We start from the raw sequence: 26,738 nt of genomic DNA, 5'->3' as shown, positions 1-26,738 counted from the left end.
ATGATTTTTTTTATATGTCTTTTTATATACTAATCAAATGATATGAAATATGACATCATAGTATGAAAGTTGACATCGAATGCATGCTGTACCTACAATACACTGCCTGTGTACAGTTCCATTACAACACATCACTCCCACCTGCTGGTAAATAAACGAATTACAAGTGATGGTTACAGTTGCAATTCCAGGCTACAGCAGTAAAAGTACCAATACAAAACTGTAAAAATACTCATTGAAAATGTAACGTAAGTAAAAGTAAGTAAATAACTCAGATCAGGAATATGTACTTAAAGTATGAAAAGTAAAAGTACTCAGTGCTGAAAAATGTCTTGTGAGTGAGTGCTCTTATGTATGATATCATCAGATTATTATTATTATACATGAATGTAACAGCAGGATTCACAAATATTGAAATAAATTAAAATAATTAAAAGGAAATGCAGCAAGACATTTTAAATGTTTTTATATGAATATCAAATTATCAAAAGAGCTGCCATTTAATTTTATGTTCGTCATTTAATTGATGCAATAATCATTTCAGCTGAACTTGTAGAAACTGGTGGTACTTCTATAAACTCTTCATATGTTCTGTATATAACTGGTAACTAAAGCTGTCAGATAACTCTAGTGAAGTAAGAAGTAGAAACTCACAAAAAGAGAAAAGTCTGCACACTTTTATTATTGAACTTGGCTTCCATTAAAACAACAATACAGGAATGATGGATTAAATCAGGACGTATGAAAGAGAGCAGCCGTCATCCTCAGCCAAGCGTATCGCTGCGTTAAAACAAGTATTAAACTACCAAACCAAAACAAATATTTCAATAAATACTTTATTTCTATTCGACTGTGTTTGACAGAACTGAAGCTGTGCAAAAAGAAGCCAGTGAAGGACAGTGACTGTCCAACAACACAAACCTGCTCGTTGTTCAGGTGCCATGCATTTTCATGTTAAAGAAACACTCGGCAGCAAGCTCAGGCTACTTGGCTCATCAGGATTCAGAATATTTCAAGCAGGTTTTCTTTTGTTTTCCAACCTGGAAAAACTGTGCAAAATCTGCAGCATTTTGGATCAAAATGACAAAGAAAGCATCTGATTTTGTCATGTAAGCTACGAAGGGAAAAGATGGGGTTTTGATGTGCAAGTCAAGCGTAGCTCCTCTAAATATATGGAGATGTAATTTCATTCGGGGCTGCACGGATACCTCACAATGTGAAGGAACAACATGACAGCAAAATAAATAAATTAACAACATAGGAAATGTGTAGTGCAGCAGCCCCTGCTGCTTTCTACGCTCATTTCCATATCAAACACAGCGAATCAAAGACAGCCCTCCGACTGAGGCCTCGATTTGATGTGGTAAATTCATATAAGTCTGCAATCAATATTTAATTAAGCGTTCGACACATATTTCATGTTGGCTGTATGATCCCTTTTAATGGGGAGCCCGAGATTAACTGAGCTGTAATGGTGAGGAGGAAACAATCTGCCTCCGTGATGGAGGTGTACACCGAACATAATCTCTCTCTCCGTTTCTTTTACTCCTCGCTCTCCCTCCTCTGCGCCGTGACTGACAGTGGGCTCCCCAAAGATCCTGAGGAGAGTGACAGTGTTTGGTGTTCTGTGGCACGAGCCTCCCGTTCCTCTACAGCACACACCGAGGAATACGCTGCCATCAATCTTCATCATGTCTGCCCGTGTCTTACATTACAATCGCTGACATGTCAACTGCTGCCTGCATGCAGGGGATACGCCCCCCCCCCATGCAAATCATCAAAAATGCATCACGCATTCAAGAATAAACAAAGGAAAATAACAGCATGAATAAGGGGAATGCGCAGTAAGAGAGGTAAAGCGGCAAGCAAAGCGCACATTCAGTAGACAAGTGGTGGTTTGGGTTTTTTTTTTTTTTGTCTCATCCACCTTATTAAAGTGCCTGTTGAATATTTGTGAGGTCAAGGTTGAAGCAATAACAGAGTATTTGATTTTGCACAGTACATACAAGAGACTCCAAAAGAGCGGGAATAAAAAAGGCATTATGGCATGGCACATTTTGGCATTTTAACTCCTAGACTGTACACAAGAACGGTGCCTCGAGGAATGAAACGTACGAAAAATACAATGACTGGTGGAACGAGTCGACGGACGACACGAAGATGAAAACACTGAGGTACGCCACATGTTAAAAATGATGTCAAGATATGTACAAAAGTCTCTGCTTTAAGAAATGTTTCAGGCAAATCCTGGGTTACCATCCATCCAGAGACAAACACGCTCGGTGAAGCGCGAGCTGGAATGAAGAAGGTTTGAAGAATGTTTCACAGATGTCCACTGATTGTTAAGTGCTGCAGCAGCAACCTCACATCCCGGCTATGTGCGAGAGAGAGTGTGTGTGTGTGTGTGTGTGTGTGTGTGTGTGTGTTGCAGATGAGAGCGCCAGAAGGACGAGATGCTCAATCAGAAAAGAGGGAAGACCAATCGGGATCCAGGGGTCGGCTGCTGATTGTCCAAGAGGGCTAAACAGTTCCTGAGCCTTTGTGCACGATCAGAAAACAGCGTCCTCGGGAGGTCGTCAGTCAAAACCTGGCAGAAAATCACGTCTGCACACTCCCACATTTTTCTCTCGAATGATTGAACTGTGCTGGAGAAAGCAGACCGGGGAGGGAGGTGTAGGACGGGTATGGCTCAATCTGTTCCTTCTGTCGGCTCACACAGGTCCACAGGTAAATATCAGATTCACATTCTGTGCTTTTCTTCTCTACGGGGAGCTGAGCTTTCTCGCCTTCAGGTTCCCCGGGTCTACGAGAAAATACACAGACTTTTAAAAAGAAAATCAAAGTCAAGAAATTCAGCGGCTCAGCATTGTATTGTCACGTCTTTTCTTTACCCCCTAGTCTGGAGGAGTGTCCTCGACTGCTGTCTCCTATAATCAGGTGCAGGCTGGCAGCCGCCATGAAGCCCTCCTGTCGCCGACTCAGATTTTTCACCAGCCTGAGGGATGAAGAAGAGCAAGGAAGGGAGATGAGAGAAGGAAAAAGGTGGAGAAATTTGATAAGTAAACATTGTTACCAGGTTTAACTTCACATTTTTCTGCATTTAAACTAAACAGGATTTCATTATCTTCCTGAAAATCCAGCTGCCTCTGCCACAGCGTACCCTTCCTGATCACTAAGCCACCCTGACAGACTGCTTTACCTCACATCATGTGTGCTGACAGGCTGAAAACTCACCAGCGTCCCTTGTTGTCTTCACACTGCAGTTGGATGACGTCTCCGCATTTGATGGTGATGCTGTCTGGTCCGTTTTGTAGGCAGTCAGCCAAAGCCATGTATCTGCCTGGAGACTAACGCAGAAGGAAACGTGTCAGGAACAAAGTACAGGTTTATTTATACAGCTCGGACTTGATGGGAAACTTTTCAAAGCAAAACTTACAAAGTGCTTCAAAATGAAGTCAGTTAGGAGCAAAATGTCAAGCAGACAGGATAGTGACAGGCACAAGAACCACAAAATACAATTAAAACACAAATAATATGAAACAAAAGGCCAAAAATATCAGTTCAGAAAAGTGTTCGGTTGAACTGGATGAGCTGGTGGGAAGACATAAACTATTTCAAGAGACAGATGCAAATGCTTGCTGCTGCTTCAATTAAACCTCCCTCTGAGAACATCCAGTGGATCTGCAGACCTGAGCGACTTTAAGGCATTACACGGACAAAGCAACTCAGAAATATCCATTCGTTTGGGGCTTTTCTCTGCTCTTACTCTTTGTGAGAAGCTACGACGTTTAAAACCATCTGAAGTCGAGCTGCTTTTCTCAGGCAAGAGAGCAAATAATGCAGCAATCCTGGTGTGAAGCATGGACACTGATTTTGTTCCTGCTTTCACCTGATTTGACATATTTGTTTGTGTTGTGGTTGTTTAAAGGGCTAATTTCACATTATCAATGGTCACTGTGCCTGAATTCTGCAGCAAGATCTTATGAGCTGCTTACATTTTATCCTTTGTCACTGCAGAACTAAAGCATAGTATCATCTGATGGCTCACCAGTTGCACCAAAACCTCCTCCTCTGTGTCAGATGGGTGGAAGGCGTCCCGACCTCCAGGCCACTCCTCCAGACCCTCGCAGATGTCTACCGAGTGATGAGCTCCGGGCCAACCTGGGACACGCACACGGAGCTTAGGCTGTTACAGGTAATGTTGAACGCTTTCACCTGCTTCACCTTCAAAGCACCACGTAGATACTTAGTAACTATATCGACATTAAAAGAGCCCTTGTCACTTACTGGGAAATTAACAAGAACGTAGAATCAAAAGCTAATCTCAGTAGTTGGACCTTTTTCCCCCAAATTCCTCGATGTACCTGGTTCTTCAGGTCAAAGTACACCTGAACTGCTGAAGGGGGGGAAAGTCAAATATCTACATCAGTAAGAGACAATCAGCAACAGCAGTGAAACACTGTGCAAAACAAATCAACAACGCTTTCTGTCATTCAGTTACTAAGTATCTACTTGATTTTGGCAGAAATGTGCGTGGGCAAGATTTACTCACTCCTGCGGTTGTGCTGGTGTTTAGGGGAGTGAGGCTGGGGGTCTGGACTGCTCCTCCCGGACTCTGTGTCCTCTGAGCTCACTGACGCCCTCTGCTGCTTGCTGGAGGAACAGCATGAAACAACAGGCGTCACCAAACGCTGAACACAGCCGGCAGACACGCTCAGGATAGACGTCATCCTCAGCCACACGATCTAAGGTCAGCTCTCACTTCCCGAATCTGATCCAAACCGTCCGACTGTATAGCTGGCCCCAGATCAGTGTCAAGGAACAACTCTGTCCTGTTGTTTCTCACACAGCCATGACCATTCAGGCACCAGCCAGAGAGCAAGACAGAGCACAGAGCAGCCATGTGCAAGCTTCTCTGTAAGAGGGGGAAGTGGGACTCGCAGACCACTGGCACGCGTTCACACGCATGTGTCAGCACAAGGGAAGATCTGGTCTCGATTCATCAAGATCCAAATTTAGAGATTTGGTCACTCTATTATTTGATGCTGACTTACAATGTTTCTGGAAAGCAAATTCTACAGAAGCTTGATTAGATCTCAAAAAACGAGCCCCATCTTAAGAACCAGCTGTCATGAGGAAATTAAGGAAACTCATGGGATGAAAAACCAAAACTCTTCTTTTTTGTTTGCCCTTTGCATTTCATGCAAAATAGCAAATCTGAGATGCAGAAATAAGAGCAACAGTTATTAGACACCATGTTAGAAATGCCATGGAGGAGAGCTGCTGAGACAGAGGCCTCTCAACATGGCGAGGGAGTGTGGGGGGTCAGTTATGAACCAGAATGGAGGCTATAAAAAGGGGGTTGCAGGTGACGATCAGTATGCAAACACAACAGGCCTGGGTCATGCCAGGGAGAGGTGAGCCAGGCTGAGTTTACCACTGAGCGTTAGGGCAGGTCAGTGGCGCTGGGGGCGGTGGCGGGGCCGCGGCCGGGGCCGTTGCCGGGGGCTTCGGGGACGGGGGCTTCGGGAACGCAGGCACAGAAACACGTCGGCCGACAGCGAGACAAAGTCCAGCCCCGGCAGACAGCCCCTGGGAACCCCTCTGGACGGCCGCATGCCCCTGCAGGTGGGGGATGGGAGGAGTGGGGATAGGCAACCAGACAGCAGTGGACAGAGTGGGGGGGCCTGCGCCCGTTCTCACACACCGCTACACACAAAGCTTCTACCAGGGCACCGTGAGATGATATCATCACATTCACTCAAGCTGCGCTCAGATATGAAAACTCAGCAAACGTAGACAGTAGTGTGTGCGTTTGGCATGTGTGTTTGTGCAAGTGTAGCCTGTGCTGCCAACACTGCTGTAAACACTGTAAACAACCACGGGCACTGACCTCTCAGAGAGCGACGGAGAAAGCTGCATGTGTCCGACCATCTGACCGTGCTGATATGCTTCATCTGCGGGAAGAGGAGGGGCGTAACGTAAGAGAGAAGAGTTTCATTTCCGCTGCAGGTTTCAGTTGAACTTTATACACTTTGAGCTTCTTCACCGGTGACACAGACAGACTCCCCCTCAATCCAAACTGCACTTTACTCCCGTCAAGCTGGAGATACTGAGCTGTAAAATGGAGGAAGGCTGGCAGGAGTTTTGTCCCCTCTATAGCAGCCCTAAAGAAAATGCCTCACTGAATACTGCGTATGGATACAGGAGTATGCATGAATAAGTATGTGTATATGACTTTGTGTCTGCTATATTTGTTTCACGTATTTGTATGTGTATTTTTCCCTCCTGGGACAATAAAAACCGCCTCTCTGTCATCTTTTATGAACACTATAAAGTGAAGAGAATCAAAGCAAGTTCCAGAGCTTTCAACCCCGTCTCTCGCTCTCTGGAGCCGTGAGAAGCAGTTCAAAGCTCTGGAGCTCGTAGGAGGACTGTCTTTCTCAGACCTCTGAGCAGCTTCTGCTGGTTAGTCAGGATCCTGCGAAGCTCGTTGAGCCAGGCCATCTTCACCTCCACCGTAGGAGCCTGAGAGACAACAGAGGCAGAACAACAGACCATCAGTGGAGAACAACTGTCTGTATATATTTCATCTTTCAGTTAATACACTTAATCATTTGTCTTTGTCCACAGTTACATTTTAAAATATCCTGCCTTGTCTGACCAACAGCCCCAAACACAAGGATATTGTAAAGAAGACAAAGAAATCCAGCAAATAGTCACAAATGAGACATTAAAAGATTAATTGATTGTCAAAATTGTTGCCAGTTAATGTCCTGCTGCTTGACTCGTCACAGTAGCTCTGGCTTTAAAGCTGCAGTGAAGGCCTAAACTCTCAGTGAGCTGCTGTATTTAACCTGCCAGCATGAAACTTTTTCAGACTCCTTACCTGAACCACGTACACTTCCTCCCTGCCACTGTACCAGATCTCAAACTTCTTCACATCTCCCTTGACATTCTCTGTGATCCCCACAGCAGTCATCTGCCAAGAGACATACAGTGTTTACACCGACACACACACACACACACGCAGCATTAGGACGAGCAGCGCAAACGGCGCATCGTACATCAGACTTACATCATGTAACACATCTGTCCTGTCAGAACACAAACATTCACACACCTCCGCTGTGCGACTGCTTCCTCCCCACATCCTCAATAATAAATCAAGAGCAGCAGCAGCAGCTGTAGGTGAGACGCCAGCTGTGACAGCCTCCGCGCATAAACACATATATACGACAAAAGAGGTCTGACGGCGACTTCTGTGGACAGCTGGGCAACTTAACACGTGTTAAAAGTCATCAGCACAGACACCGCCATCGACTCCAGGAGATCAGTCGCTCCATTACTAAAGTGCTAAAACCTGAGCACAGATCATGTTAGTGATAGTGTGCGATAATAATGGTAATATGTGATTAACCTTTAAAATAAACCAGGTGTTATATTAAGCAGAAAACCACCGTCAGTATTTATCCATAGTATTGTATATACTCATTCACTGTTGTCTGTATTATAAATACCAAGTACTTTTCTCTGCAGTGAGCAGTAAAACTTGTACACTCACAGTAAATCATCAAATCAATCTTTTGGCAGATGCAGTGTTGCATAGCTGCATTTAGCCAACATGTTACAGTATATTCTGCATGCTGTGGAGCATTTTAAACTGAAGTAAATACAGTTTGCTGGGTAGCAGCAACATCAGGCACATTAATAGTCTGTCATTACAAACAAAAGCAGCCTGTATATGTTAGTAGCCATGATATTAAATATTGATTTCACAAACCATCGTGACTACATTTCCATACTTGAGACACCACCTGTGGGCTTATGTAGTAGCATCGGAGAGTTGGAATAAGTGATCCACTTACATGTTTAATTCAAGGTAAAAACACATTTGAATGTATTTGTACTGTAATACGTGTTCCTCTAAGGCACACACGTCAAACTCATTCCACAAAGGGCCAAATGGCTGAAGGTTTTCTTTCCAACCAAGCAGCAACACACCAGACTTGACTCATTTCATCAGCTGATCTCAGTCTTCAGACAGCTGATTGGTCAGACTGCGTGCTCTTGATTGGTTGGAGGAAAAACCTGCAGCCACACGGTCCTTTGTGGATTGACTTTGACATGCCTGCTCTAAGGCGAACACAGACAGGGACCAACCTTCAGACAGTGCTTGAAGCTGTAGGAGGGGGTCTTGTCGCAGCCGTCTCCGTGCTCCTCCCTCCGCTTGCAGAAGAGCAGGGCTCTCTCGTACAAGAAGAGGTGTCTCTGCATCGGCTTGAAGCGAGCCAGCTCCTTCATGCGCGTGGGACCCCTCTTGTGGCTGATCCACACACTGAACGAACCCTGCATCAGCACGCGGCCCAGCTCGCAGATGTCACCCTGCGCATAGCGGAGAGAGGGACTGATCTCAGCTTCGTTAGGGTTTAGTGAGTCACAGCGTTCGGATCTTATCAATCAAACACGGATCAGAATAGATTCGGTGCACCTCATATCCTGTGATGGCTATCTGATGCATGGAGTCATTGACTGATTTGAGGAGGTCCAGCATTGCTGTTAGCGCCCCCTGCAGTTCAGATGTCCCCTCGCAATCTGTGCTGTATTTCAGAAGTTCCTGAACAATACAAACAAAAGAACAAGCAAATACATGAAGAACCACACACACAGATGCAAGTTAACACAGCGCCCTCCAGTGGTGAAGACTTACAACTGCAGAACACGTGTACTGTATGAATTTTGTAGTTATTTCTGAAGGGTTTCATTAATGTTGTTGTTGTAGCTCAGTCAGCAGATTCATTGCTCAGAGTTAATGTATGTGGGGACCTGTTGTGTCTTTTGAGAGGCCTATGAGGTGAGTGAGCTATTAGGAATACACTGAATATATTATTTCCTGGATTTACTGATGATTGAAACATTGTGTTTTGGTTTAATATGTTTTTGATGACTGGGCCTGTTTGTTGCCACTCACGTCCATCTGTCACAGAGTGATAAGACTCTGCTCTCAGTCTAACCTTCAGCAGCAGCTGGTATTTGGTGAGGCGTTGGACTGGTTTCAGCAGGTAGGAATCCAGGCCCAGTTTGTGCTCCAGCTTTTTTTGACACTCCTTCACAGGGAAGACGAATAGAACCACAAGGAATTTTTAATCATAACCGTAAAACTGAGAGGACAGCAGTTGGTCTAACTTAGCGGTGTTACTCAGTTTAGAACAATAGAAGCATATAACCTTTACTGCATGACACCAAAACAGCACAGGAATCAGACAAAACTGCTGTTTGAGAGCGACACAATGACCGAACTGACCTGAAAGAAGGCACAGTCTGAGAACTGTCTCCACAGCGCCTCCGAGCGTGGCTTATTCTGACAGTAGCATTCATACATTTGGAAACTCTCTTTCTGGGGAGACATGAAAGAGACGTCTGTTCGAAAAAACATGGAAACAAATAATGCACAAATGGCCAAAATATACCGAAGCTGCACAACAGAAACTTTCATATCGTCTCACCCGCTGCAGAAAACAAGCTCCCACACCTTCAGGAGCCTCCAGGCATCCTTCCAGGTCCTGGAGGAAAACCCTGGATTCCCAGAAAGGTCAAAGGTCAAGAATTAGATCTCAAAAGCCAAACAAAGTGACTGAAATAAACACCATCTTAACCCATTTCCTCCCACACTAATACAATAACTCATTTTCCTTTGTTCGCCTCCTTTTCTAATTGTTTGTAAAATAAAGTTACCTTTGGCCATCCCGTGCAATAAATAATTCATTTTACCAAATCTGTCTGGTTTAACGTTCCCCGTCCCCCAGAGAGCTGAGCAGATACACAAGATCACACTACACAAACCACGAGCCACCATCAAGCCATCTCCACGCACTTAATTCAAGCTAGGATGGTGTGTTTGGCTCTAAAAATGACATTACATTCACTGCTGCATAGTATGTAATACTGCATGTTTGGCTGTCTCCTTTATATATAACTGAAAAACAAAATCATTTCTTTAATGAAAGTTGCATCAGAGGTACTGATTTTCTGTTTCTCTAAGCTTCAACACCCTTAAAGCTCTTAATCGACCATGTTTCACCTTCACCTGTCACCTTAATATCACTTGTCTGTCTGCAGCAGTTTACATATTCGGATCCATATTCATCTCTTTGTGATGATGTCCTTTGAATCTGTTGCTTACTTGACATGCTCAGCACGCCTGTGTGTGTGTGTGTGTGTGTGTGTGTGTGTGTGTGTGTGTGTGTGTGTGTGTGTGTGTGTGTGAGATGGGAGTCATTAATCACTTGCCTGCTGTGAAAATTGTAGATCTCAGCCATGTTTCCAAAGAGGATGTCTCTCTTGCTGCGCAGGATCGGCGGCAGAAGCCCTGACAGAGCTGGGTTGTCCATCTCAGCCCTGTAACCCTGTGACACAGTAATGGAAATATAGAATTTATGCATATGCAGTATTAGCAGGAGTAATTTAACCGTAAGTAAACCAACCGTAAAGGGTTTTTTGTGTGTGAGATGTAACAACACGTGGAAAAAAGTGTGTTTCCTCACCAGCAGCACTGACAGCAGCTCTTCTACATAGATTCTTTCTGTCTCTATGAGTTCCCTCATCACATGACTGTGACACACACACACACACACACACAGAGCCAGAGGGCATCATTAGCACTGAATAAAGAGAATCCCAAAGTAAACAGCATCAAGAGCAGGACGGAGGACAGACAGACGTATGGACAGATGCCTCCTCCTCACCGCTTCAACAGATCTGGGCTGTCCTCTCCCTCCAGACTGTACGACACACAGCTCCGGCTCTCCTGGTAGTCGTGGATCACCTCTATCTGAACACATCAGAGATGGACAACGCTGACTCTTCTTCCGTTTGGATCCAGAGAAAATGTTAAGATACTGAACTAATTCTCAGACCAAACAGGACGAGGTAGTTCAGAAACGCATGAGACAAACATTTCTGGGCTTCCATGCAGCTGCAATAGTGGACAGACATAAATAAAAGAAGAGTTTTTTTTCCTTACTTTTCTGGGGTTGGGGCTCTTCCGGGAGGCTCTCTTCCCAGGCAGAGAGAGGTCGAATGTGAACTTCAGACCCTCCCCTGTAAAAGCCAGATCGTCAGCCGCAGCAGCAGCTCAACAAAGCGCAGGAATGAAATTCACACAGCATATTTCAACTTGCTCTGATGAGACATACGGAGGAGATGGTTCACTGACGCGTCCGCACTACATCAAAAACAGCTTTTCTATGACCTTGTGCCTCAGAGATTTGCCTGCCCTGCACGTAACCTTTCCTATCCCTCGTTAACTTAAAGAACAATCAGCCATGATCGACATTTGAGGTAATCAATGATAAAAGGTTGCCTCCTCTCACGGTGCGGCCTGGAACCAGTATGCACAGATCTAAAGCAGCGTTTGGCACGACTGTCGGTGTCCTTTTGATCCTGGCAGCTGAATCCTTACATGCTAGTCCAAGCTCAACCGAGTCGTGTGCCCTTGCATGTGCCATGTTACATTCATGATCAGTGGTACGCATGCATGCACATACGTGCACGTATGCATGTACCGGATCAAATCAATCAAAGCTAACCACTTTTCCCTTCATCTCCTCCTTTAAATGGCTGGTGTCCCGAGTACCGAGGGACACCTCAGAGGGGCTCATAATCACTTTCATTCTCTTTCTAGTTATTACTCTCATTAGTATGGCTTTACATGATAGAGAACAAAGCTTTAAGGACATGAATGGACACAGAAAGAAGCCTATTTATCTTTTTTCACATACTCTGTGATGGAGACAGCAGATACACTCAAATAAGAAGAAAACATCAGATAGCACATACAGTATTAATTGGGTACCACTGTACAGTATATGGTTATATAGCTTTGTGCAACCTCCCTTGAGACACAAAGGGAGATGAAAGGCTCTTTAATGTATATGAACCACATATGGTTCTATAGCAGCTATCCTGACTAATAGAGCGGTCAGGTAGTTCCCAGTGGACTGATTATACCTTCTATCCATGTTACAGCTTGTTTGTAAAGATGGCCTGTGAACCCTGAAGCCAATTCAGGAACACTGCTGCTTAGGTCTGCTCAGTGGGACCCTGTGATGTGTTAATGTAACCATGGTGCCTAAAGCAAAGATGCAAAGGGGAGAGGGATTGGTGCCAGGCCATAAGGGCTGGGACAAGACCCCATACTGGGCCTGGGAAACCACGGAGGCTCGGTAGCCGATTCATAGAAAGCCTGCTGTACAGGCTGCAAATGAGGGCTGCTAACTAAAAACAAATGCTGTTTAACTGACTGTAATATTCTTTCAGGCGTGTATGAATGGGCTGACAAAATCTCTGTTTCAACAGCGACTCTTTCTTTTGATGTGTGTGTGTCTGTACCGTGCTTGGGGGAGAAGAGCGGGGACTTGGAGCGTGGTGGGTTTTCAGGCCTCGGGGCCACCAGTTGGACCGGTCGCACGTGTTTGTCAGCCAGCTTCCTCAGACAAGCCTGTCGGTTCTGGATCATCTGCTGCACGGCCGCATGCTTCTCGAACGTTTCCCCTATCTGCGCCTAACACAGAGAGAAAAGGACGCAGAGGGCGGACGTTTGATTGTGATGTGAAATCCAGAAATGTTACTGATATTGAGAAACAAACACACACAAGCAATAGTTCAGGGTTGAAGAAATAGCTCCGGTGGTTGGTCTGAAAATGCTGGTAATGCTGGATGTATTGAATTCTTTTCACTTAAAAAAATCACTGACCTGCAGCTGAGGTGTGATGGCAGCCTCGTACTCGATGGCCAGGATGTCCGGTCCTGAGCTCAGCACAGATGGCGCCCCCTCCAGGAACTTCTCAATGTCCCTCAAAGCAGCTTGAGCCCCCTCCTTAGACTGGAACTTATCCACCAGCTGATTGGCCAGCAGGTATGCAGCATCATCACACCAAGTTTTGGCCTGAAGGTGAGGAACACATCACTGACATCAAGTTCTGTGTGTGTGTGTGTGTGTGTGTGTGTGTGTGTGTGTGTGTGTGTGTGTGTGTGTGTGTGTGTGTGTGTGTGTGTGTACACGCCCATGTCTCATACCTGTCCGAGGCAAAGCAGCAGCTGGTGTGTTTGCAGAAGACGAGTGTGTTTGGTCTTGAGAGCAGCATTGAGTGTATCACAGTAGTGGCGAAGCTCATTGCAGCGCTGCATAATAAGAGCCATGGCGTAGTGGTGACCGGCTGACAGCTGGTGTCCGTGAAGGATGATGATCTGAGCTCGAGCCATCACCTCCTGATAGAGCCAGCAAAGACACGCCTACTGTACGTATAGTATCTGTGTTTATGGTAAACCCAGCTGCTACATAGAGCTGCGACGTGAGTGCTGTTATTTGCAGATCAGGGCTGACCTGTGCATTTGATTCCAGACTGTCCAACCTTTTGAGAGCCTGTTCTGTTTGAGCCAGAGTGTCAACAGATACCAGCAGCTCCCTCTCCTGAGCCATCAGATGGTCCAGACACATCTCCGTCTAAACAGAAAACACACACAATCAGAAATACTGAAAGAAAACCGTCTAAAGCCCCTAGAGGCATGACAAGCCACACTAACCCTCGAGCCTGAGGACTGAACAGGACTATATCTCATAAATACAGGCCATACATGCAAACATAAGCACACAAAAACATACATGTGTACGTGACAAATCAATGGAATCCTCACCTCCTGAAAGCTTTGCTCATATTTGAGCAACTGCAAGTACTGATGGAGTTTCAGATGATGCTTCTCAAAGAAGCCGTCGAAGGCTGACTCCATGTCTCTGAGCTGTGCAAGAAGCCTAACAAACAGAGAAAATCAGGAAACATTTTCAAGGTTTCAAATACACTTTTTGGCAACTTATCTATTAAATGATGAGTGCAAGAAGGAAAAATGGCTGCTTGAAGATGTCTCACCTCTGTACTGTCTCCCAGTCCAGCCTCACATCCCACTGGGTGTCATCCTCCTTCCCAGACGTCTCCAGGCTCAAGAGAAGATGACGACCCTCCTTTGACACCGACCTGATTGCATCCTGAGGACAATTTGCACTCAAAATGAGCAGAATTCAAAACATACTAATGAGATGGTGGTAATATTAACACATGCATCTTATATAATAACATGTGAGACCTTACTTTGAGGTTCCTGTACTTGTTAGTGTGAGACTCAAGGAGAGACTCGATGGCTTTCCCCTCATCAGGCAGCTCCGTCTCCGCCAGCTCAGTGCCGAAGCCCTGCAGCATCTGTGCAATGTCTTTGACTGTGACAGCAAAACTTTCAATAGCCTGTAGTGGACGCAAAAGACACAAGAAATACAGAAATGCTGTAACAGCTATTCAGCAGACCTGTCCATCACACTAGACAGGTCTGAAAACTCAGAAGGAGGGATGGGTGCATTTCCATCTTATATTTAACATTCATATGTGCAGCAGCTTTAACAGACTGGCAAATATTGGCTCCGTCACAAGAGTGAACCTCAGGAGCTGAAAGAAAATAAGGGCGGATGATGAAGGATGATACAGATTACTGAATTTATTTGTATCTTACTGTTCGTAAAACAATCCAGTCGCTGTGACAATAGTCCAAAGTGCCTCCAAACTCTGAAGTCAGCTGGTTCTCATCGATGTAGCGTAACAGGTCTGTGACGGAGCTCAGCATCACCACCTGAAGGTGCAGACAAAATCTGAGACCTCACAATGAAAACGTTTATTAGATTTATGGCAGTGGCATGTTAAATTTTTTCCTTCAGTTTTCTGTATACCATATCATTACCCAGTATTCTTATAATACAATGATAGATTTAATAGGAAAAACTCTTTTGGCAAGGAGGAGCAGATATGACTGACACCAGAATAAAGGCTCATTAGAGGTACTGGCATGTGGTTTACACTCTGTGGAACATTTTAATTTAATTAAAGTGGTTTGATTACCAGAAATATTACATGTAGGATAATCTGCTTCATAGAATATATGTTTCAAAGTTAAAAGTGAAATCAGCATGTTCTTGGTCGTGTCCACCACAGAACATTTGACTTATGGAGATCAGGGTCATAAACAGGAACGAGCTGTACCTTGTTGTGGTGTGGGACATGTTTGGTAACTGAGGAGGGGCTGCCTTACTGGCATCTTGAGCATGAAGTCCTCTTGGCTGAAGCGAAAGCCAATATCAGTAACAGTGCGGTGGAAGAAGCTGGTGGGTCGGAGCACCAGGACCAGGTGGAGGTTCCCGGGAAAGGAAGCCTTGAGGAGGGAGAAAGAGCTTCATTGTCATACTGATGATGTGGCACGTGGAGGCGGATTCAGAAGGAAACAGAAACTTTGCATTTAAGCTCACTGTGGTGCATATCAGCTTTTCACACAGTGCATCATAGACCTAACTCATCCTGTGCTGACACAGAAAAAGCATGAATGAGCTCTCATCCTCCACATCTGACAGGAGAGACCTCAGGTGTCAACCGCTCTGTCAGGCAGGCGATTACTGTCAGCCTGGATTCAAGGCTCAGTCACTACACACATGTCATATGCTGCATTTCATCTTCAGGTCGTCTGAGGTAGTTTCCGTCTGCTCAGTTTCTGCAGTATGTTCAGGACGCAGGGCTTATATTACATGCTGTACTGTAAAAATAAAAGATTTTGATATTTATCTCTACTCAGTGACTTGCACGTTTACATAATGCAGGTGTAAGTCATGCAAAAACCAGCTCTGCGGCTCTTTCTATACATCGCCTCTATTTCAAAAATCCCGAGCGCATTTGAATGTGACGCAACTCCTGACATTCATTTGTCCTGACTCCATCGCCGGGGTCGACCAGTCAAGCTTCTGCTCTCAGGTTAAGCATGCATTTAAAAAAGCCGCACATCAGTCCGACCGGGCTTCAGTTCAGGTTTTTACAAACAGCCAATCGCATGACGAAGCAGAAGCGCGCGCGCTGCACCGCAGTGCTACACCCGCCGGCGGCTACAGCCGGTGCCACTGCCGCATTCCCCCCTGCCCGCCCAAAAACTTCTCCCCAAACTCTTCACACGGTGAATTAAACTGATGAGCGGCTCGTTACCGGGCTCCGGCGCATCTTTGGTATCCCCCGCCGGTAAAAGCAATCAGCCATGATGTTAGAAGCCATCTCGGTGAAGTGAAAGTTCCCGCCCGTCCGATGGAAATCGGTGCCAAGCTGAGGTATGCAGCTCCCTCCGGCTGCCTGACCACCGCCGCAGCGCTGCTGCTGCCTCTCAGACGGAGGGTGGCAGCGCTGACTGCAATGTTTCCCTCCCGCCTTCCTCCCTCCCTCCTCTTCCTCTCCTCAGCAGCCCGCGTCATCACTCTGTTTTTGCTTACTCATACATTTGCAGCATTATGCAAAGGGACATTCAGTGCAGACTGAGTGTTTGGGCTACTTTTCAAACTGCACACCAAACCGGACCCCCCTTTGATTCTATGGAAAAACAGCAGTTTGGTCTTGCGGATTTTGTCCGGGTGTTGCTCACGGTTTCAGCACCCTGGACAGCAGCTCATAAATAAACCAGCAGCCTATCAGCACAGCCATGTTGCAGCTATTTGTCATTTGTAAGAACTGAGGAGTAGAAATATTGATTAGATACAAATGGCCTTGATGAAAAGAAAAAAATGAAACATGAAACTCACTGCTATCCTGGCAAGAGCAGTTTTGATAGAGGCCCATGTGTCCAGTCTTCGGTCTAAAATGATGATAAATTTAACTCCGGGTTGCCTCGTTCTGCAAGCAAAAATAGGCATTTGTGTATAGTTGGAACGTCATTCTGTGCAATCATTGAGGTTAGGCAGGAAAATTCAAAAGGATAGCCATCCAAAACTGTAAATTCACATCTTTTATTCGTGTTTACCAACTGCATACATCACTTTTTCATCATTTAAAACGAGCTGCCCTGGACTCGATCCACTTTCAGCTCTCATAACGTCCAGAGGAAGTGAGGTTTGGTCATAGAGGGCATCAGTAGGACGTCTGACACAGTGAGCAGTTTAGGCCAGCTGTGCTCAGAATACAAGCGCCGGGCTTTTGGTGCACTGCAGAAAGCGAGAGAGTCAGACAGGAATAGATGAAGGAGGACGTACCGAGGGATGAGAGTGAGGTATGTAAAGACTTTGGCTAAAGCTTCCTCTGGAATGTCACTGAAAGCCGAGCATTCTGGGAGGGTGATGATGACGCTGGAGTCTTCCCCGCGGCCCCCTGGAGAAAAACATACGAGCAATCGATCACAAATAGCGTAAAACATTGTAGGAAGTGAATTTGGTGGCTAAAAACCATGAAGAGGATGGAACAGAGAGGCAAATCAAACAAAAAGTAGCTGATGCAGGGCTTCACATACTATACATTTTAAGAAATAATTAGACTAGGCCTCACCTGACAGGTACGCCACCTGTTTCTCTATGTAGCCTCCCACCTCCTTCAGGCTTACAGGGACAGTCACCTCTGGAAGAAGATCCACAAATCATAAACATCAAAGGCCTGAGCGAACCAAATGTTATTTAAATTCTAATAATCAGCTGATGCAGAGCGCTGTTTTACGCAGATGTTGTCTAATTCTTCAAAGATGGAATAAAACCATAACCTCCCTGAAGAGGACCAGCGCAGCTCAAAACAGTCAGTCACATCCACATAAAGAAGACGAATCTGCTTCTTTCTCTCACTCAAAGTCTCTAAATTTGGCACGGCCTTTAATAATAATGTCACTAAATAATGCTTCAAAGGCTTTCCCACCATGACAAGCACCTTGAAGCTGTAGTCACTGAAGTCTTGACATGAAAGTGTTCACATCTACAGACAGCGACTCTCACCTATCAGCTTTAATCTGAAAACAGAGATTTCTAGAGATGTTTCATGATGATACTGATGTTGCAGCTGAACACAGAGGGCTGCCTCACTGTGGCTGCTGTAAATCCTGCATGTGATGCATGCGAGACAGTGACATCATTAAAAGGCATTAGCTCGTTTACTGTACAGCTTCTGAATTGATGTTAAGATTACTGGCGGATGGCCCGGTGTCTTGTGTTTGGTGCCATTAGTGTTGTAGTCTGAGAGGCTTATAAATGCACACAGTCTCTTACAGAGCAGTCAGCGCAGTTCATACGTCTGCCATTCAACCAGGGGCTTCATCTATAAAACAGACTCAGTTTGGATCTTTAATATGACCTTGACCTGGAAAGGATGTTGTCTCAATGTTAGACTTAAGTGATTTTCCTGTTGCTCATGTAGAGGTATTGCAGTTTGGGACGCAAGCTTGTGTTGATCTTTGCATCACACCGTTTAGTCCACTGAATAACATGAGATGCCTGGCTTCAAACTCCTCTAAAATCAGCCTGATCTCACCGTCCTTCTTTTGGTCCGAGGCTGACTAAACCTTATACGTGCAAGGGCAATCACAAGGCAGGCACTGTCAATTTAAGCTGATGCGGAAGTTACAAATGGGACTCTTGGAGCCTGCTTCAGTAAAGTTTTTTATGCTCAGCAGCGTTCATGAATTGAAAGTAAGCACACCATCCAGAATTATTTTAAGATTAAATCTAAGAACATCTTTATAAATGAAGCTCCAGAGCTGTAGAAGGCAGACCTGGGCCTCACGTTGACACTGTTTACATCTTTTACTCACACTGCACTTACAATAGATTGAATGCATGTAGTGCATGATCTTATCCAGATTAAGACAATTGCAATGGCAGTGTCTGTTTAATATGAGCTCATACACTACACCATTAATTAGAGCGCGACACAGAGTAAAACTTTCCAGCTTCCTCTCCAAACAAGGATGATTAACAACTGACATAAGAAGGAAAATTTAAGGCACTAACTCGTGTAACCTGTGCAGAAGTTTATGCAACAGATCACCAGGGCAGTAAATTTGCTCATAATTCATCGTTTCCTCATCTATAATAAATAAAGACATTAAAAATGAAGTGGAGCAGATAACTGGGAAGGTGCAGTCAGAAAAATTGAGAGAGGAGGAGGAGGTGTTATTTTCCATGCATCCACTGCAGCAATAGTGTCTGTTAGGCTGTCAGGGAGCAAGTAATGAGCTCTACTGCTACCTGCTGAATATTTGATGTGTGTCTGTAACAGAGAGGATCTGAGCCAGGGCGGGCCGGAGCAGGTCCAATGGTTGGACCATGCACACACAGACGCGGGGTAAAGTTACCATCACGCTGGAATAGTTATGTAAACTTGAGTACCCAGTGCCACGAGACCTTCAGGAAGTGGAGACAGGTCTGAAATGAATAGATATAATGTTATTTTCCACTGGGATAACTGCTATATGCAGGCATATTAGGCTGTGAGTTATTCATATGAAATGCAAATGTAGATTGCAAATGAAGTTAAGTTAAAGAAATAAACAATTTCCAGAGTGCTTATTCCATGCCACGTTGTCTAGGAAGTGCTGTGTTCGTCTTTGGGCCGGCGTCACGACCTTTCCAGGTGACATGCAGGATGGTGTGTCCAGGCGAAAGTCAAATAAGCTCTGTTTGCTGTTCTGTTCTTCCGCACAGAGGAAGAGGAATGTTTGCCAGTGTAGATGGAAACAGAGATTTGCTGCCAGTCAAACAGGTCCAGACTCAGACCAATCCGTTCAGTCTGCATACAAAGCTGAAGGCAGGGAGCTTATCTCTGTTGTCCAAACAGTGATAAACATGTACGCGGATTTCATTACAGCTCCTACGGTATAAAAACACTCACCCCGTGTAATTTTTCATGCTTTGTTCTTCTACGACACTGAATATTGGGGGGTTTGTTAGGCTTTCTGTACAATGATCAGCAGGGGAAAAGACTATTAAGTCAAAGTGAAAACAAGCTGAAGCCTGTTGAAGGAGCCAAAGGGGTGCGTGCACATTTTATAGGCATTATAAGACGTCAATATTATTAGGCTGGTAAAATATCCATCCAAAGCATGTCCAGGCTGAGCATGAATTCTGTATGAATAACAACTAAATTGTTCTGTGGTTTTGACTCAGGTAGAAAACTGGAAAATGTTCTATACTGTCTGACCAATTGATGGCACAGCGCCACACATAACGCCAGTAAATCTACAGTGAATCATACCGACTGGCAGCAAACAGAGGCTGCTTTACATGCAGAGAGCACACATACGCAGCATGGAGGTTGTACTCTGATTTTGTGGAGACCAAAAAAAAAAGCAGACACTGTAATCCTTTGCAGAGCAAGAAATCGCCTCATACACGCACACAAAAACACACAAACAAATGTTTTCATAGTACACAGAGGCCTGGCCTCATACTGCTTTTAGGTCAGGAGATATTTCACTAAACAAAGCTTTCAATGCTAAGGGGATTAGACTGGCGGGTGGCTGCATTCTGATAGAAAAGGGTAGAAGAAAATTTAGTATTCGACCTGCTGGGATGCGTTAAAGCTCGACTGGTTTTAGACCAGAAAGGCAGAAATGGTAAACCCCTGACAACAAGCTCCACATACCTTTAGCTGGGCCTCCAAACTGCACCTGTGACCTGTGCTCTTTGCTCTGACAGCAATGTGGATATTTTACTGGCAATCTGGTCATTTTGTAGTGATATTTGACTCTAATAGATCAAAATATTTTGTGCTGTAGAAGGACAAATAGTCCTGCTTTTCCTGTGCTGTGAGCTGCTAGTCTTTGTGGTGTTTGACTCACATGGCTCTCTGTCTCTTAATGTTATCAGACTGTTAGCTTTCTATCCCACTGCTGTAGAGAAACAATCACTCATGCTGGAAACTGCAGGTGCAAACACAGCGAACAGGTTGAAATGTTAATTGCTTGCACGTGGAGGTGTGGCAGCTGCACTCTAAGCTGGGGCACTCAAAGCAGCTGAGGTGTCAGCTAAAGCTTAAGCACTGAAAGTTTCACATTTAAATTGAATTGAATGAGCTTGTACAGAAGTCCTGAAAGTAGTTGAACATGTAAAGAGTATTGAACTGTCAGCTGCAAAGTAAGCTGAAATGTCACTTAATGCACTGAAAGCAGTTAAACTGTGTGTGAATTTGAAATGTGTAGTAATAGTAATAGTTATAGTAATAGCAGTTGAAGTGTTTGCCGGCGTGCAGACAGGTGGCAGTTTGAGTGTAGCTGAAGTGGAAATGTAGCTTCTCCTGTGCTGTGGGCTGTTAGCCTTACAGCGTTCAGTGATTCATAACGATTCACACAGCCTCTACCATACCATCAATGCTGTCAGCGTGAGAAGTATTTGTTTATGGTGTACTGTTCTAGCGAGAATACATGTTAGCACAGACTGACTGTTAAGCAGGATAACACCATTAAGAGGGGAGTTCAGTCCTCTATTGGGCCCCGTGTTGTGAGTATTGTTTATATTGTAGGTTTACTTTGAAATGCTGTCATTGTTTAAGCTAAAGACACAAAGCAGGAGTGGTTTCATACAATATTTAGGATGGTAATGTGCAGGGAGAGGGCAATGGGTGAGCTGTGTGAAGGATAATGTATTTTACCATGAAGTAAAGGATGAATCTGTGGTTATTGTATCATACAGAGTGTGTGCTTTATGCTCGCCACCGCATGTAAGAAACTGAGGACAAACCCAGAGAGAAAGGCTCACATTTCACGGAGAGAGAGAGAGAGAGAAAAGGGTCACCTGGTATAAATAGAAACCGAGCATGGCCTTTGCCTTGCCGTCTCTGTTACCTACACACCCTAGCCCAGGTACACTGAACCCACAGGAGACACAAAAAGACAAGGGCCCATCAATTAAACAAGAACTCAAGTCTGCCAAGATCCCAAAGTAATCCCACCAACCTCTGGAGGAGGCTCCTCCATGATGCTGTCAATCACACACGGCTCTATTTCTGTCCAGCATTTTGTCTTTGGTTAGTTTTTTCCTCCATTTGTAAAATATGACTTCAGAGTGATGACAAATGATGATGGTAATGTTGTTTTAGATGCTTTTTGGGAATAATCTTTATGTTATTTACATTAATTTATAAGAAAAAGACTGTAACCTTGTCTTCCTTGTACGTTACTCTGAATAGTGAAAGCTGTGTTATACTTTCTGAGCATTTTGTCTTTTGAATGGGTTTTGAATTACATCAACAGCATTCATTGTTCTTCCATCACTAGCCCACACTGATCTACAACCCAGACTCTACAGACATTCAGGCTACAAATCATTACTATGGGTACATTTCTATCCATCTGTGATGGCTTAAAATAGCTGACATAATCCCTGCAGTGGCTCACAGTTGGAGCAAAGCTGCAGGAACTGGCACATCAATAATACTGACTAACTGAGACACGGGGTGCTGGTCTTCAGTTCCCTCCTGTTCTGGCTCTCAGAAGTTACAAATGAACTGTCAGTCAAACTTCTGCTGAGGTGCATTTCAGTCTCAGTCTGCTGAACTGTGCTAAGAAACACTAGTGATGGAAAACAGTTTGAGAGTAGATACTGGATGATACTAAAAGCCTGTAGCGGCTCCCACAAGTGAAATGAGGACTGTCGGCATCGTGTGTACTCACGCTGCAGAGTGTCCTCCAGCTGGGAGCCAGCCTGCAGAAGGTAGCGGTAGCTCTCCATCTCCTCTTTGGGCCCTTTCTCCGACTCTCTCTCCTCCTGCAGCGAGGCTGGGCCCATTCCCCCTCGTCTCCGACACGGGATCAGGCGGGGAGAACCGGCGCTGTCGTGGGAGGTACTGCCAGTACGTCCAGGCCTCACATCCTCCTCAGAGTCCCACAGCCCTGCATGGTGGCCCTGTGAGGAGGCTGGGAGCTGCAGCAGGGAATCTTGCGCCCGCCTGCCTCTGCAGGTCCCAAGCTCCAGATGGGACAGGTCCCTGAGGCTGCTGCTGGATCTTCCTGACCTTGAGCTGCATAGAGTGTCTCCACAGCAGATGATCTGCCCACATCAGCGGGAAACAGTGGTTTGCTGTCCTGTCGTTGCTAAGACTCAAACACACACAGTGTATGAGCGGACTGCCCTGCTCTCAGCAGCAGTCAGTCACTTAAAAACAAACAGAGCTCCATCTGGCCGCTGCTGTCTGTCTCTACTGCCCCTCCCTCCCTCCCTCCCTCCCTCTCTCTCTGAGCTTTAGTGCGTCAGCTCTGCACCGGGCAGAGCTCAAGAGAGGACTCCTGACACACTGCCAGCTCCCTCCCAACTTTTCCCCTCACTTAACACTCCTTCATGCTCCCTTTTCACTGCTCTCTGCGCATTCACTATAACGCTGACTGTACTACAGTAGGCTGGATTGTTCAGCCGTCATGTTCACAACCCCACTTTCTCCAGCTTCACTCACAACATAGATGCGGAGAATAGATCTATTGTGGGCACAAGCAAATGAAAATCTACCGCGCCCTCAGCCAACAAGTTTGGCCCATGCAAAGCACAGCCTTTAATACACAACAATCACATTCAACCAAGAAGAACAAATATGAAAGGGTGTCATTGTGCGCGTACAGATACACAGAGGCTTTCTCAACTCAACCCACAGCTCCTCTGGACGGATCAGCGCTCATTAACAGCAGAGACTCGAGTGCAGGAAACTCACACGTGTGCGCAAACCTCCTCTGCGCTCACAATGCGGGATGTTTTCCTGATGAGGCCACGCGTGGAGCAGCGGGAGAGCAGCCACTCAGCTGATCCAGCTTAGCCTCTCAGCCATCTCATTACCGCACAGCATCTGCTTAGCGCGGCCAAACACACACACTCCCAGCCGCCCACACATACTCACATCCTTACGGGAGACAGAGCCCGCCGACATGGCTGTAAAAAGCACCACGAGACGATGGTTTATCTTCAAAACATTCTGCTTTATTACAGAAAATCTTCCGGTTTTGAATATACTAGTTTGAAAGAGGTACATTCAGCTTGGAGGTTTGGAGAGTTGAGGCTGGAGGTGGCGAGGTGTCCCTGCTGCCCCACGCAGGGCAGCTGAGGGGCCTGAAGACGCCCACCTCCACCCCCTCAGACAGGGACAGCGTCCACGACCACAAGGACTCTCGAGATTCTTTTCTCTCTTTTTTTTTTTCTTTTTTTGACATTTTGATTTTCTTACAAAAGTGGCTGGAAAAAGGTTGCATTAAAAATACAATCCATTCTTTTATACTTTTCATTTAGACAGGCAAAAGATTAGATTCCAAGATATTTTTAAGCTCTGAAAATAGCATCTCTGATGTCAGTTAAAGGTTCTTCATTTGTTAACAAAGCAGGCAGCCCCTCTCTGTGTCCGCTTTACACCCCGTACCTCCGGCACAGTGCAGTCCGGAGGCGACATGTCACAGAGTAAAGAACAGCCTCCTCTTCAGAAAAACAGACCCATGTGGGGGAAAATGTCGCTGAACGGCATATACATTTCCCCCATTTGTTAAGAGCAAATTTTAAATCTCAATTTGGAGTTATGGCTGCAGGAGGCGTTCTGCAGATGCACTGAATCAGACGTGAGGTTACAGTCAGTGAGGTGAGATACAAGGCCAGTACCTGAGAGTACTGCGCTGGAGTTACTGTTCAGCAGGGAGCAGTGAAGAAGTGAACTCTAAAATCACCGTACTGACAGATTCTGTAACACAAAACAGTAGTTATGACAAAATTTGAGTGACTGGTTCTCATCAGTTTAAACTGAACGTTAAAATAAGCTCACAACAGCAGTGGCTCTGGTTCAGAGTTGATTTTGGGATGTTGTGGGTGAACTGGGGTGGGGGGCTGCCTGTCTTTGCATGTATGACAAAGACTATCAAATAGGATTGGCACAGGCTCACATCAGGGCTGGAGTAACACATGAACTCAACTGGCACAAAGCTGACCACTCTCCACAATAATAATAAAAAAAAAAGCAGTTTGATGTAATAAAAGTTTAACATTTGCGAATAAAAGTACACTTAATAAATATGCCAAATAGACAATACATGTTGGTGCGTGGGGGGAAAAATAAACAAAGGAAAAATATATTCAAAAAACAGTATCTAAAAGTTTGAAATCGTGGCGTTTACATGGAATGTATGAAGCGACACGTAAGAAGTTAAAGGACAGAACAAAAGGCCAAAAGCTCCATCGTCCCAAAACTGGGAGGAAGGGGACGGAGCGTCGAGCCTCACAGTGGCTTTAACTATGTCGACTCGGCAGGTCTGGAGTTGATTTTCTTTACACTCCAACATCAGCCTGCCGGAGACACATAATGCAAACTAGATAATGAGTAATGAACATAAATACCTCATTTGGGCTTTAGTGCATGTGCGCATTTACAGTATGTGTACAACGTGTGTGGTTATTGTGCGTGTATTGTTCTACTTGATAAGCGCGTGTGTGCATTCATGTGCCTTAGTGACCACCGACGCAACCAAGAAACCAGTTTCCTTAATAGTGCAGGAAATGTCCAACCGAACTACATCAACAAGGCTCAAGTAATCCTGGTTCTTATGATACACAGGCGTTTCTGGCTTTCCTCATCCAGCACAGCTGCACGCGCTTATGTAACACACGGACACACACACACACACTGACTTGTCACTTTCAGGTCACACTCGTGTGGACAGAATCTGATCGCATTACGTTCAGCTTTTTGGCTTTGAGCAGATCATACATCTCTAAGCTATATACAGTACAGCACATATATTAATTTTCTCATCTTAAAAGGACTTAAATTATCTCTGAGTGTTTGAAGGATTTAGGTCACGCTCCGAGCAATGTTCCATTGCCAGAATATGCCTGACATCTCTAATCTATCTCAATCTCACAAACATTCACACACTTTTTTTTTTGGACTGAGTGGTGACACGGCCTCCACGGACTCACTGGAGACAAATAACCCAATGATCGTCGATAAACCCGTCGCTTGCTGCTCTGAACAGAACTGAAATCAGCTTCAGTAGCTTTCATCCTGAATAATTTGGACCTGTGGATGAGTGTATTTCCTGAAACGTACGCTAACCATTTAAAGAATAACTGTTGAAAAGCGCAATAACAGTAAAGCAGAATAACCTTTAACTGCTGAGAATGGGATCGTGTGCCTTAATAAAAAGGTTGCAGAATACAGTGACTGAACGTCGGTGGAGTGAAGCGCTCTTTCCTTCTCTCATGCAGGTGAACCATTCTTGGAGTGGATATTAGAACTGCTTGTTAAAACACAACAGTTGGGTAGAGCTACTGACAAGGCAGCCGTGTATGCATTCATTTGTAAGCTAGTATTTCAAAAAAGAAAAAGAAAAAGAAGAAGTAAAAGAAAGAAAACTCATGCCTGTCATCTGAGTAGATATCTTAAAGAAATGGTGCAGGGCACTGCTCTGCAGGCATGCGTGGGGGGTTGGGAGCTGTCAGGGTTGGGCAGAGAAGGACGGAGCAGAGTCGAAAGACTGCTAAACCCCTTTTTATCCCTTCCCCCCCAGTCAGCACATCTCTCTTCTTCTTATTTTTTTCCTCCTCCTCTTTTCCAGATCAGGCGTGATGGCAGGCAGCTCTGACCCGACTGGCACGGGACCCTCAAATCGGCTGAAGCCGCCGTTGTTGTGAGTCCTTGCTGCCGTTCACTCGCGCTCCTTCAGGTGCCTGTAGGACAGTGGTGTGACAGCTGCAATCTGGAAGAGCAAAAGCAGACAGACTCTGCTTCAGTTATCTCATTGTGAGCTCATGCCAACAAGAGGAAGAGGGCGAGGCAACTTGAAATCATCAAAAATCAGAGAAGAAGTGCTGATTGGCCACGTCCCAGGATGTTAAAAGGACAGCTTCCCCGCCACCAGAGACAAACAGAAATTAGTGAAGGAAGCACTCCAAATTTCAC

The 26,738-nt window shown here is 45.2% G+C and overlaps 2 protein-coding genes across 12 annotated transcripts in view; both read right to left on the bottom strand.

Moving 5' to 3' along the window:
- Positions 1 to 661: 661 nt before the first annotated feature.
- mcf2a (MCF.2 cell line derived transforming sequence a) lies at positions 662 to 22,837 on the bottom strand. Of its 5 annotated transcripts, XR_011602174.1 has the most exons (31): positions 22,489 to 22,730; positions 17,385 to 17,453; positions 17,096 to 17,210; positions 16,649 to 16,739; positions 15,130 to 15,249; positions 14,557 to 14,673; positions 14,145 to 14,294; positions 13,926 to 14,041; positions 13,696 to 13,810; positions 13,385 to 13,504; positions 13,078 to 13,269; positions 12,755 to 12,946; positions 12,391 to 12,562; positions 11,024 to 11,100; positions 10,746 to 10,831; positions 10,545 to 10,611; positions 10,291 to 10,406; positions 9,507 to 9,576; positions 9,305 to 9,397; positions 9,015 to 9,107; positions 8,492 to 8,617; positions 8,164 to 8,385; positions 6,890 to 6,982; positions 6,450 to 6,528; positions 5,894 to 5,957; positions 5,438 to 5,622; positions 4,553 to 4,653; positions 4,049 to 4,161; positions 3,235 to 3,347; positions 2,892 to 2,995; positions 1,917 to 2,803 (listed from the first exon to the last, which is right to left on the bottom strand). XR_011602174.1 is itself a non-coding variant. In XM_070962489.1 (30 exons), exons 1-30 carry the CDS (start codon positions 22,601 to 22,603, stop codon positions 2,763 to 2,765), a joined length of 3,342 nt encoding a protein of 1,113 aa, XP_070818590.1. In that variant the 5' UTR covers positions 22,604 to 22,837; the 3' UTR covers positions 662 to 2,762. The 5 variants fall into 5 exon arrangements, 4 of the variants coding, with proteins under 4 accessions (XP_070818590.1, XP_070818589.1, XP_070818591.1 ...); XM_070962489.1 differs by lacking the exon at positions 5,438 to 5,622 and having other exon boundaries at positions 662 to 2,803; positions 22,489 to 22,837; XM_070962488.1 differs by lacking the exons at positions 5,438 to 5,622; positions 16,649 to 16,739; positions 17,096 to 17,210; positions 17,385 to 17,453; positions 22,489 to 22,730 and adding an exon at positions 16,065 to 16,278 and having other exon boundaries at positions 662 to 2,803.
- A 1,167-nt stretch (positions 22,838 to 24,004) lies between these two features.
- Positions 24,005 to 26,738, bottom strand: part of atp11c (ATPase phospholipid transporting 11C) — a 40,538-nt gene continuing 37,804 nt past the window's right edge. For 6 of the 7 annotated variants that reach the window (XR_011602164.1, XM_070961993.1, XM_070961989.1 and 3 more), the window contains one exon: positions 24,005 to 26,535. Coding sequence is in view for 2 of the 7 variants with exons in the window: in XM_070961997.1 (XP_070818098.1) it covers positions 26,485 to 26,535 (51 nt within the window). In the remaining 5 variants the exon portion in view is untranslated. The remainder of the gene's footprint in view (positions 26,536 to 26,738) is intronic. The other variant, XM_070961991.1, reaches the window with a different exon arrangement.

This window comes from Chaetodon trifascialis, chromosome 5 (assembly GCF_039877785.1).
Source record: "Chaetodon trifascialis isolate fChaTrf1 chromosome 5, fChaTrf1.hap1, whole genome shotgun sequence".
In the NCBI taxonomy this organism is placed as follows: Eukaryota; Metazoa; Chordata; class Actinopteri; order Chaetodontiformes; family Chaetodontidae; genus Chaetodon; species Chaetodon trifascialis.
The sequence above is the reverse complement of the archived record's forward strand: the minus strand, read 5'-3'. Positions and strand labels throughout refer to the sequence as shown.

Coding starts and splice junctions, on each gene's coding strand:
- mcf2a (XM_070962489.1), bottom strand. CDS start 22,603: ATGGGCCCAGCCTCGCTGCAGGAGGAGAGAGAGTCGGAGAAAGGGCCC. Junction 15,250..16,648: donor CTGCTCTTGCCAGGATAGCA/GTGAGTTTCATG, acceptor TCCCTCCTCAAG/GCTTCCTTTCCCGGGAACCT. Junction 6,529..6,889: donor AGGAAGTGTACGTGGTTCAG/GTAAGGAGTCTG, acceptor GTTGTCTCTCAG/GCTCCTACGGTGGAGGTGAA.